The following is a 13,381-nucleotide window of genomic DNA, read 5'->3' as shown; positions in this document are numbered from 1 at the left end:
ATACATATGGGATTTGCATGTATTGTCTCCATTGTATGCAAATAGATCATGCATATTCGTTGTGAAAATCTTGAAAACCAATACTGAGCTGTGGCCTCAGGGACCCCTGGAATAAACCCATTAATACTGCTCAGGTCCCAGATAACATCACAAAATCATGACCAATAGCCACCCTTATTGTACCAGTAATGGGTGCCAACATGTCTATGCCAATGTACCTCCATCCCGAACTGGTGCCGTTTCCAGGACTCTGTGTTGCTATGGCCTAGAGAAATATAAACACTAAAAGGGCATAATTACTTGGGTAGGTAATCTAGAAGCAACTTCAACTCTTCACAGATCAGCATGACCAAACCACTCTTCACAGCATTGTACGATACATCAATCATGAAGATAAAAGCAGGCGTGTTAGGAATTTTATTATTCTGCAAGGGTGAAAAAAAAAAAAAAAGAAAATATTAAAACTTAAGGGCCCAACTTTCGAAACCATATGTGTCCACCCATTTACGCATGTGTATGGATTAGAGATGTGAATCGGAACCGGAATCGGTTCGGATTCCGGTTCCGATTCACATGTGGGTTTTTTTTTGCATCGGGCCCGATCGCGGTTTTGTTTATCGGCTGCGCCCGAGCCAATAAACAAAAAACCCACCCCGACCCTTCAAAACTAACCCCTTAGCTTCCCCCACCCTCCCAACCCCCCAAAAAAACTTTTTACAGGTACCTGGTGGTCCAGTGGGGGTCCCTGGAGTGATCTCCCACTCCTGGGCCGTCGGCTGCCACTAATCAAAATGGCGCCGATGGCCCTTTGCCCTTACCATGTGACAGGGTATCTGTGCCATTGGCCGGACCCTGTCACATGGTAGGAGCACTGGATGGCCGACGCCATCTTGTGATGGCGCCGGCCAATGGCACGGATACCCTGTCACATGGTAAGGGCAAAGGGCCATCGGCACCATTTTGATTAGTGGCAGCAGACGGCCCGGAGCGGGAGATCGCTCCCGGGACCCCCACTGGACCACCAGGTACCTGTAAAAAGTTTTTGGGGCATCGGGAGGGTGGGGGAAGCCAAGGGGTTAGTTTTAAAGGATCGGGGTGGGTTTAGGGGTTATTTTTGTGTGCCGTTTTTCCCGCCCTCCCCCAAAACGATAAGGGAACCCCCACGATCAATATCGTGGGGTTTTCCTATCGTTTTGAAGAGCCCCCGATTTCTGACGATTTTGAAAATATCGACGATATTTTCAATCGTCCGAAGCCCGATTCACATCCCTAGTATGGATGCAAGCAAAGTTGATACTGTATTTTATAACCTGCGCAGGTTATAAAATACGAGTGCATATGCGCAAATGCTCATGTATGTAAAGACCACGAGCTGCACAAGTTTGGACTTATCCAGATAAATGCTGGTTTATCTAGCTAAGTGGCGGCAAATAGTTGGATAAGTCCAAAAAGTGCTACTTAGACAAACAAGTAGCGCTTTTCAGACTTATTTTGCTATGTAGGCTTGCTGATTAGATGGATAAATCGAAATAAAGCTGGATAAGTATCACTACTTATTCAAATTAAGTTCAAATTTGTCCATCATAAGTGGTGGGAAAGATACTACTTAGCTAAGGGGGTCATTATCAAAGTGCTATATGGCGTTTTCGCATGCGTTAAGGCGAGAGGGGGAGAGGGAGGGAGGAGGGAGAGGGAGGGGGAGAGACTAGCCATAATACCCTCACACTAGATAAATACCTATCTCTCTATGGGAGGCCCACCTAGTAACTTGAGGTGAGGTTTAGGTATTAGTGTAGGGGTTAGGGGCCACTTTGACATTCAAAGTGAAACATATGAACAGAACAGTGCTCTCTTGTGAAGATTTGATGACCTTCGGAGTGAGGAAACTCAGCCAAAGATGAGATTTATGCAATGTTCTCTCAACCTAGGTAACATCAAGCTAGGTTGAGAGAACATTTCCTCACTTCGAAGGTCATCAAATCTTCACAAGAGAGCACTGTGCTGTTCGTACGTCTCACTTTGAATGTCAAAGTGGCCCCTAACCCCTACGCTAATACCTAAACCTCACCTCGAGTTACTAGGTAGGCCTCCCATAGAGATATAAATACCGATCTATTGTGAGGGCATTATGGCTAATCTCTCTCTCTCTCTCTCTCCCCTCCAGCTAGGCTGGCTCTCCAGGAGCTTAAACATGGTCCCCCCAGTGGTTGTATGGAAGAACTACATCAATTCTGGCACTTATCGCAAAGTGTGAAAAAGTTATTGCTAAGATAGCGCTTCGCATAGGTGTTAGTGCAAATTGTGATAAACTGCCTATTACCATAAAACACACCCCTTTTCCTATCGCATGTGATATTTAGTGCATTTTGATAAATCCAGGCCTAAGCTGGAAATTAGCTATATAAGTATGGGCAACTTACATTCCCCCATATTTGTACTTCCAATTTTACAAGGATACACATGTAGATTTTTATTGCGTTAATTTGAAATTTTTAGCCCCAGTAAATAGGCTTTTACACACCTAAACCAGGATATTTTATAACACATGTGCAGCAATGAAATAACCAGTTTCATTATTTAGTCTACCAGTTTGCCCAGTCCATCTGCAGGTCATGAAAACCCTCCTGGATATTCATCCTGAAATCCCCCAACTTCACCCAGATCCTCTACCCACTTGGACGTTTACAATCATTTGTATCAGATACTGAGCAGACTTAAATATACGCAGGTAAGAGATATATACTCATCACTTTGGCAGGTTTTAAAATAGCAACTTATGCACATAGATGCTGGCTCCTCCTCAGAACGCCCCGGCACACCCCTTACTTACACACGCGCAAAGTTACTCATGGACCTCAATTTACGTGTATAAGTTGCAATTTTGAAAATAGTATGCATTTGCGTATATGCTATTTTATGCAAGTGCTAATTTTTTACATGTGCAACATCTGAAAATTCACCTGTAAATGATTAAAGCAAAACTTGTCCTTCAAGAAACAGCAAATCACCAATATTGTCCTTTTATAAGCCTGTATACCAGTTGTAGGTGGACAACAATGCTATTAGGAAACAGTTAAACTTGTTTTTATCACCATCACTTTTACATACCAAGTAAAACATCTTCATAACAGCATTAATGTAATTCAATAAAGTACAATACAATATTTTTATAAAAGACGTTATTTCATCGGTGCAACTAGTCCACCAAATTAAGAGGTAAGTATACAATTCCAAGTTAATATGAGAGCAAAGTCACTAAGAAAAAAAAGGAAGAAAAAAAAAAACTGGCTTGCTATCTGCCATCAGGATCTTATCAGGGCCGCTATAGAGCTGAAACGGGAGAATCAGCAGCAAGTGGGTCCTGAGCCCATTTATTACTCAAAATTGCCACTAAATGAGCAAGCTCATTAAAATGTGACAGATATTTCTATCTGTCCAATGTTAAGGACTCTTTCTTAACAAAAGAAATTGCCAACACTTTTACTGAGTGGATTTAGCTACATCTAGGAAGACTGATTTTGCAGTTGTTTCCCAACATTAAAAAAAAACAAAACAAAAACAAAACTATACTTATAAAGTTCGAGATTGTCCCTCATCAGTCTTTACAAAGAGAGGGAGACAGATTCAAGACAGAGGAGGAAGGGACTGGAGAAAGTTTTAAAAACGTTAGATATATATCATCTGAACAATTCTGTGAGAGTCGCCATTGGTATTTTCAGAAAATTAGTGAACATATGATGCCTAATATTTTGCAATCCCTCACTTATATTAAGAAAAACATTGCCCCCAACCAACATTCTTCCTGATGCTCAATTTTCTTTACTTTCTCCTTAACCACATTTAATTGCTTAAAGGCAAATTTTAAAAGCCCGATGCGCACCAAAACGAGGAGATATGTGAATATGTTGGGCTGGCGAGTGCCAACTGGATTTTAAAAGCCACCCGTATAAGTGCAAAAATCTCCCGCTGGCAACAAATGAAAAGTTCCAAAAAAAAAAAAAAGGTGGGACATTGGTGTGATCCAGGCGTCCCCGGATTTCTGAATGAAATGAGCTCATAAATACTTACTTCTGCTATGGATGATGTGTAAGCCATAAAACAAAAAAATCTAGCTATGTCAGCAGGGTTTTACGAGTTGGGGTTAGCAGGGGAAAGGGAGGTTTTTAAACTAGGAGGGGGGGGGGGGGGGTTGGAAGTCCCACCCCTTGCCTGGGTGAACTGGGAATAAACTGATGAAACTGGCAACAATGTGGACATGTGCCCTTTTTAAAATCCCCGTCTCACATGGCAGAAGTGGGATATGTGTGCACATGCGCGTGCCCACTTGTACACACGCTCAGCCTATTTTATAAAGCATATGTTGCTTACCTGTAACAGGTGTTCTCACAGGACAGCAGGATGTTAGTCCTCACATATGGGTGACATCACAGGATGGAGCCCAATCACGGAACACTTCTGTCAAAGTTTCCAGAACTTTGACTGGCCCTCCTGGGCATGCCCAGCATGGCACTAACCCTGCAGCCAGCAGGGGTCCCCCTTCAGTCTTGTTAAAAAAAACAAACTACAGGTAGTGCCGAAAAATAAAAGAAAACGTTACGAACCCAACACCGCGGGGCGGCGGGCGGGATTCATGAGGACTAACATCCTGCTGTCCTGTGAGAACACCTGTTACAGGTAAGCAACATTTGCTTTCTCACAGGACAAGCAAGATGGTAGTCCTCACATATGGGTGAGTACCGAGCTGAGGATGTCGGGTATGCACCAAATGTACTCAGGCATGGCAAGGCATTAGGCCTGGGATAAAATTTGGCCGAGGGCATCCTGAACCCCACCAGGCAGGCGGAAGGGTGTTGGTATGTCACGTTGTAAATAGGTTGCGCAAGACAGACTGGCCAAAGATAGAATCTTGTCTTCTGGCTTTGTCTAAGCAATAATGGGCTGTAAAGATATGGAGAGAACTCCAGGTGGCAGCCCTGCAAATGTCAGGAAGCGGCACCGAGTGTAGGTGTGCTACTAAAGTTGCCATGGCCCTCACAGAGTGTGCTTTAACACAATCTTGAAGTGGAATGCTCGCTTGCTGATAGCAAAAGGATATGCAGTCTGCCAACCAAGAAGAGAGAGTCTGCTTACCCACAGGCTGCCCCAGTTTGTTAGGATGGAAAGAGACAAACAATTGAGTGCTTTTCCTGTGGGCAGCTGTACGGTCTAGGTAGAACGCTAGAGCCCGTTTGCAGTCAAGGGTATGCAGAGCCTCTTCTCCTGGATTGGAATGGGGCCTGGGAAAGAAGGTAGGTAGTATAATGGATTGATTGAGATGAAACTCCGAAACTACCTTAGGTAAGAATTTAGGGTGAGTGCAGAGTACCTCGTGATCCTGCAGAGGTTTAGTGTAAGGTGGGTAGGTAACTAGAGCCTATAATTCACTAACTCTGCGAGTGAAAGTGATTGCCAAAAGGAAAATCACTTTCCATGTGCGATATCGAAGCTCACAGGAATGAAGAGGCTCGAATGGTGGTTTCATGAGCCGACTCAAAACTAGGTTGAGGTCCCAAGAAGGGGCCAGAGGACGCAGAGGAGGCTTGAGGTGAAGTAAGTCTTTCAAAAAACAGGGTTGTACAGATATGGGAACATCCCCGACACCTTTATGGAAGGCGGCTACCGCACTGACATGCATCCTGATGGAGGAAGATTTTGGACCTGACTGACAAGTGCCAGAGACAATCCAGAAACTTCGTAATTGGACAGGTAAAGGGGTCAAGGCACGGAGAAGAGCACCATGACGTAAACCTGGTCCATTTGTAAGAATACGATTTTCTCGTGGAAGGTTTCCATGAAGCAATCAGGACACGGGAAACTGGTTCAGAAAGGTTAAGTGGCTGAAGGATTAACCTTTCAACATCCATGCCGTCAGGGACAAGGCTTGAAGATTGAGGTGGCGTAGGCACCCGTCATTTTGAGTGATGAGAAGCGGGTCCTTTCCCAAGGGAATGTGCCTGCGAATGGAGAGATCCTGAAGTACTGGAAACCACACTTGGCGCGGCCAGTGGGGTGCTATCAGGATCATAGTTCCCTTGTCCTGACGTAACTTCACGAGAGTCTTCGAGAGAAGTGGAAATGGAGGGAATGCATATAGGAGACCTGTTGCCCATGATAGGGAGAACGCGTTTCTTGGCTGACAGTATTGGCCACGAGTAAGAGAGCAGAATTTGTCTACTTTGAGATTTTGAGGAGACGCAAAGAGGTCTATTTGAGGATAACCCCATTGGTGGAAAATCAAGTTCGCTACTGAGGGGTTGAGAGACCACTAGTGCGGTTGAAAGGTGCGACTTAGCTTGCCTGCCAACACATTGTCCACTCCCGGCAAATAGATGGCCCTGAGGTACATCGAGTGGGAGAGGGCCTCCGCCCATATCTGTGCAGCTTCCTGACACAGAAGGTAGGAGCCCGTCCCTCCCTGTTTGTTGATGTACCACATGGCCACCTGGCTGTCCGTCTGGATCAGGATGACTTGATTGGAGAGGTGATCCTGAAATACCCTGAGAGCATATCTGATTGCTTGTAGCTCCAGGAAATATATTTGGTGTTTGGCTTCCTCTGGAGATCAAGATCCTTGTGTCTGCAGATCGACCACATGGGCTCCCCGCCCAGGTTGGAAGCATCAGTGGTGAGAGTAATTTGAGCATCTGGAGCCTGGAAGGGCAAGCCCTGGAGGAGATTGACCTGATTTCTCCACCAGGCTAGAGACTGAGAGAGTGAGTCGGTTATGTGGACCATTGTCGACAGGGGCTGAATGGATTGAGTCCATTGTATGACTCTCATGGCCAAGCGGACCATTGGTGTGACCTGAACTGAGGACACCATGTGTCCCAGGAGGATGAGAAAGTGGCGTGCAATCGTGGAGCACTGAGACTGCAGCTGGTGTGCAAAAGACACGAGAGTGAGAGCTCGCTGTTAAGGCAGAAAAGCCTTTGCCTGCAAGGTGTCCAAGTCTGCCCCAATGAACGATAAGGTTTGAGATGGTACTAAGTAGGATTTGTCGTAGTTGACGAGAAATCCGAGTGAAATTAGAGTGTGTAAAATAAGATGCAGGGACGACAGAGCAGCTTGCTGAGTGGGAGCACTGATTAACCAATTGTCTAGATAGGGGTAGACGTGGACAACTTGAGTCTTGAGGAAGGCTGCAACTACGACGAGGCATTTTGTGAAGACTCGTGGTGCAGACGCAAGGCCAAATGGAAGCACTCGGTACTGATAGTGCTTGGGCCTACTAGAAATCTCAGGTATTTGCGATGAGATGGAATTATCGCAATATGAGTGTATGTGTCCTGGAGATCTAGAGAGCAGAGCCAGTCTCCTCTTTGTAGAAGATCTCAAGGTTACCATTTTGAACTTCTCTCGCTGGAGGTACTTGTTGAGGGCACGTAGGTCCAGAATTGGATGAACCCCCCCCGATTTTTTGGGGATTAGAAATACCGGGAATAGAACCCTAGGCCATGCTGAGAGTAAGGTACTGGTTCTATTGCCTTGGACTGGAGGAGGAGGGAGACCTCCTGTTCCAGAAGGATGGAGTGATCGGATGTTCATGTCTGTAGAGGTGGGGAGCCCGGTGGAATGGAGAGAAAGTTCAGATGATAACCCTGAGCAAGCCAAGTGAAAGACCCCCTCCCATTGGCTCTCTGACATCATTGCTGGGCACACTATATGGAGGGGAGGGCGGGCGTGTGCTCCACGATGAAACCATTCGCTGGATCCACAGGGCCGGACCTTATTTCGGGAGGACAAGGAAGCATCCAGCTCAAGGGAGCAGTGGTTTGCTTGTTGCTGCCATAATTCCTAGTGAGCTCCCACCATGAACAGATGAAGCACTAGGCTGCACACTGAAAGAGTCAAATAGGCCTGGATGTTCAGTCAGATCAACACTGGTTTTGCTTTTATGCTTGACCATTTCAAGAAAAGAAAAAAAAAAAAAGCAAACAACTTTCAAAGGATTTCAGTACTATGCCCACACGTGGTCTCAGCAGAGGACCATCTTGCTCCCAAGCTAAATTTGTATTTTTTTTTTAAAGGTATATCTAATATTGATCTGCATCTGTTGGGTACATCCAATCCATATTTTGTTCTCACAGTACCTTTCTCCCTTTTAAACTCAGGAGGAGCTCTATAGCAATTTGTTTTTTCTTTAACTTTCAGTGCCAAGAAACGTACAAATGCACTGACAGGCTGTTTCAGGGATACTTTCTGCCCAGCCCACTATAATTTAGGGGCTGGAACCTGGCCATCAATGAAGTGGTATGGCAGAAAGAACCCTATAAAAAGAATGCAGACATTAGTCAGGTAACCAGGCAAAGAGTAGGGATGGAAATATCAGGTTCAGTGTCGCCCCGAATTTCTTTTGAAGAGCAAGTGTTGTGTTTTTCTTTTTTGCTTTCTGAAATCCTCTGGGTGAGATGTGGCCCTAGGTTTTCCCATGTCTTTGATATCTGTTAGTGCTGATATCATCAGTTAAATTGCTAAAGCAGCATGAAAGAGTTGAGAAAGCATAATATCCACAATTAATAAGCACGATCATGAATGAAGTTAACAGGAACAATGGCTATTTTTTTCCGTTAAACCAACATAACTAATTACTTGGCTTGTCTAAATGTTTAACCAATTAATTATTTTTAATCATAAAATATAAAACTTTAGCTACATTTTGTGCAAGGACATTTCTTGGGATTTTCCCATTACTTTTATTTAACATATATATAGTAACATAGTAATGATGGCAGAAAGAGACCAAATGGTCCATCCAGTCTGCCCAGCGAGCTGACTTATAACTCCTGCTCCACGCAGATTACCCGCAAGCCTTATGTTAAGGTAGTAACTGCCATTCCATGTAGGCTACTCCCATGTTTCTGTTAAGGGTAATAACTGCTGCATATTTTTGAAGAAATCTCTTATTACTTTTGAAAGACATACACAACAACTATACAAGCCAACACTTGTTCAATACAAACATTGATCTTGGATGAGAAGGGTATTAAAAAATACCCTGTTCCTAAGATAGTTACTGGGAAAACATACCTGGACAGAAAATATAGAAATCCAGTTTTACTTGCTCCCAGCATGACCAGTACATGTCAAAATAGGCCAATAATGGCTCCCATGCTAAAATAAGATCTGGCTTGCTTCTGAAATAGTACGCTGCCTTCTCAATTGTTAAAAGGAGACTCTAGCACATGTTTTGAAGGCTGCCAATTGTACCTTCCAGTTTGGGTGAACGCATTTGTTTGCTGTGATTAAAGCCATGTATACAAAATTAGCAGAACACTTTTCTCTTGCAAAGACTTGGGCCTGATAACAGTAAGCAAAAGTCCTCTAAAAAAAAATAAAATCTAAAATTGTTGCATACTCCCAAAACATAAGTATTAATCTACCAGGAGTCCTACTGCACCCCTAAGACACATTCCATCTTCATGTTCTCTCTGAGGGGTATAGTATATTCTCTTTATACATTGATTTCATTTCTAGTGTATTGTACTAACATTTTTAACTAGTTATATTATATTTAATTTTCCATCTGAATCATGCATTCCTATTTCTTTCCCATTTTTCTGCAAGTTCTGTGTCAGTCTTTTTAATCAGGAAATATAATGTACAAACAACTTAATTTAAAACATTCTATATATACCTTTTTCATTAAATGTGCAAGTTGTATTAACTGTACCAACCCAAACGGTTCAAATATTGTCAGATTTGAAAGTACTGACAGCAAACCTTTTTAGACTAATTTCTCTTCTTTAGATTTGTTCAAATGATTTTAAAAAGGTATCATCTGTACATTGCTATTTGTATGTTGCTAAAAGGTGGGATTGTTTTTTTAAAAGATAAGAACATAAGACATTGCCATACTGGGTCAGACCAAGAGTCCATCAAGCCCAGCATCCTGTTTCCAACGGTGGCCAATCCAGGCTACAAGTACCTGGCAAGTACCCAAAAACTAAGTATATCCCATGCAACTGATGCCAGTAATAGCAGTGGCTATTCACTAAGTCAACTTGATTAATTAGAGTTAAAGGACTTTTCCTCCAAGAACTTATCCAACCTTTTTTAATCAAGCTACACTAACTACACTAATCCCATCATCTAGCAACAAATGCCAGAGCTTAATTGTACACTGAGAGAAAAATAATTTTCTGTGATTAGTTTTAAATGTGCTACATGCTAATTTCATGGAATGCCCCTAGTCCTATTTTCCATTCAAAATTAGTCTTTGAATTAGCTAGCTTGATTAATTTCTGCTCAAGTCTTGTATTCAAAATGCCTCTAGCGCAGTGGTCCATGAATCCCTAGGGGGGTGTCCGCCAAACCATAACAGGGTGTCCACAGGAAATGCAGCTGCAGCGGCTGAAGGAGAGGCCTGACAGGATGCTGCAAACCCCCTCCTGTGGTAGCTGAAGAAGAGGTCCAGAAGACAGAGGGAGGCTCAGAGTGAGAGCTTATGTATGGTGTGTGTAAGGGAGTAAGCATCTGTGTGTGAGGGAGCCTCTGAGAATGAGAACCTGAATGTGTACGAGGCAGAGTGTGTGTAAGAGAGAATGTGTGTATGTAAGATATATGTGGAAGACTGTGTGTGTGAAAGAGAACCTGTAGGAGTATGTGTGACAGTATGTGTTTATGAATAAGTAGCCGGTGGGAGTGAAAACACACATATATATTTTATATGTAAACCAACGTGATGGCATTGCTGAATATCGGTATATAAAAGCAAATAAAATAAAATAAATAAATATATGTGTGTGTGTGTATGTGTGTGTGCATGAGTGAGCCTGTGGGATTGAGAGCATATGTGCGAGTTTGAGGAAGCCTGTGTACGTTTGAGAGAGAAAAAGGATGTGGGAATGAGCAGGTGTGTGCGCGAGAGAATGAATATTTGTGTGTTACAGAATGTATGTATATGACAGAGAGAGGATAAGGTTTGTACTCCACATGCTTCTCATTCCCATAATCACTTTCTTTCTCTCTCTCTCTCTCTCACACACACACACGTCACCTGACCTCTCTCATGCATACACACACACACACAGGCTTCCCACTCCAATGTTCTCTTTCAGATATATAGGCTTCTCCCTCCCATGCTGTGTCTCACACACACGCACAGGCTTCTCATTCCCATAATCACTTTCTCTCTGTTACACACACACACCAGTCTCTCTCTCATTTCCATGCTCGCTCTCCACGTGCACAGGCTTCTCATTCCCTGAATCACATTCTCTCACACACACACAGTCACCTTACCAACCAGTCTCTCTCTCTCATGCATGCACACACACAGGCTTCCCACTCCCATGCTCTCTCTCACATAATCAGGCTTCTCACTCCCATGTTTTCTTTCACACCCCCCCCACCACAACACCAGGCTTCTTACGCCCATGCTTTCTCACTTCCATGCTTTTTCTCTCTCTCACACACACACACACACCAGTCAGCTCCCTGACTAATGTCTCATACTCTCACATACACATCAGTCATCTCCCTGAGCAGTCACTTTCATTGTCTCTCACATATACACACACATCAGCTCTCTGACCAGTTTCTCTCAATCACACACAGGCTGGCTGGCTGCTTCTCTCTCTCTCACTCACTTCCTCGCCCCTCCCCGAGCACAAATGGTAGCTGCTGCAGCCTCCTCCTCCAGCCCAAGAAAGAAGAATCCCATTGGCCGCAGGAGGCTCATGCTGCTGTCACCTTTCCCGATTACCCGGCTGTTTCGATTGCTCGGGGGCTGCTGCTGCTATTTTTCCACGCGGCACGGCTCTTTCTCCTTCCCACACACCGCGTATCACTTCCTGTTCCGGGTCACGGGGGGGGGGGGGGGGTCACGGGAAGAAGAAAAGGCCAGCCGCAGGTGCCACTGCTTCTTCTACCACCGCTGCCGTTCCCACTGGGCTTGAACGTACTGATAGCCCAGTGGCAACGGCAGCAGGGAAGGAAGAGCAGCGGGAGAGACCAGGAGCACGCGACACACCTGCCGGTGCTTGGCGACACACATAAGAACATAAGAATATGCCATACTGGGTCAGACCAAGGGTCCATCAAGCCCAGCATCCTGTTTCCAACAGTGGCCAATCCAGGCCATAAGAACCTGGCAAGTACCCAAAAACGAAGTCATAACCATGTGTGTCGCAACACACCGGTTGAGAAGTGCTGCTTTAAATTGCCGAAAGTCTTCAGTGCTTCAGATTTGTCTTGATTTATCTTTAACCCCACAAAATTTCTAAACTGGGATTGATATTTAAGTACCCTATACAATGACACTTGTGGATTTGTAAGGTAAATCAGAATGTTGTCAGAAAATGCTGCCACTTTAAAGGAGGTGCTTCAGACTTCTAACCCTGTTATTGACCTAGCTTCCTCAATTTTCCTTTGAAGTGGGTCTATAGATAGTATGTATAACAGAGGAGATAGCAGGCATCCTTGTCTAACCCCTCTACTTTTCTGAAAAGCAGAGGATCTGGCCCCACTGGCTAGAATGTGTGATATTGGATTATCATATTAAAGTAGGATACTTTATGATATTGCCCTGGAAATCTAGATAACATTGAAAACATATAAGGCCAGGATACTCGATCAAAGGCCTTTATGAAATCAGCCATAGCTGGGATTTGCTGATTTTGCAATAGACCATTGCTGTGATTAACTTAGTAATATGAGTAGTTGCTGTTCTTCCTTTTACAAAACATATCTGACTAGCTGTAATGATGGAGGAGTACACTAGGCTTAATCTATCTGCTAGAATTTTGGTATAGATTTTCAGGTCACAATTTAGCAGTGATAGGCCTGTAAGAGGAAGGGGAAGCTAGGACTTTCCCTGATGTAGCTAGCACTGTTATGTATGCTGTGTTAAACTCCCTTGGGAGTTTTCCTTTCTCTAAAGCATCATCATAGAATTTACTCATAGGACCCACTACTTGCTCTTTTAAGATTTTATAATAGTCATAAGAAAACCCATCTGGGTCTCATACTTTCCCCTGCTTGCTCATACTTATCACATTTAATATTTCATAAGTCTGTATAGGCCTGTTAAAATCTAGCTGTTGTGCTAGTTATTTTTGGGATAGAAATGTTTTGGAAAAAACGTCCTCCTTTTCCCCTCCCACCTATCTTCAGAATATAAAGACTTATAAAACTTTCGCAAAGTCTCAAATATCTCTGTTCTGTTAGTAGCCCATGTTCCATGCACTGTTCTCAGTTTTTCTATGTAGGTCTTCCTCTTCCAAACCCTTACAGCATTTGCTAGTAATTTGCCAGCTTTATTTCCATACCAAAAAAATGTATGTTCAGAAAATTGGAGCATCCTTTGCACTCTTTGGTGGAGACAAGAATTCAGGTTTTCTAC

The 13,381-nt window shown here is 43.7% G+C and overlaps 1 protein-coding gene across 1 annotated transcript in view; it reads right to left on the bottom strand.

Annotated features, from left to right (window-relative positions):
- The window catches only part of SEC24C (SEC24 homolog C, COPII coat complex component), a 241,340-nt gene that overhangs the window by 73,639 nt on the left and 154,320 nt on the right, over positions 1-13,381 (bottom strand). Inside the window, 1 exon segment of the mRNA XM_029608970.1 lies at positions 301-425. Coding sequence (XP_029464830.1) covers positions 301-425 — 125 coding nt within the window.

The sequence above is a fragment of the Rhinatrema bivittatum genome, chromosome 7 (assembly GCF_901001135.1).
Source record: "Rhinatrema bivittatum chromosome 7, aRhiBiv1.1, whole genome shotgun sequence".
Taxonomy (NCBI): Eukaryota; Metazoa; Chordata; class Amphibia; order Gymnophiona; family Rhinatrematidae; genus Rhinatrema; species Rhinatrema bivittatum.
Note: the sequence above shows the minus strand (reverse complement) of the source record. Positions and strands in the feature narration are given on the sequence as shown.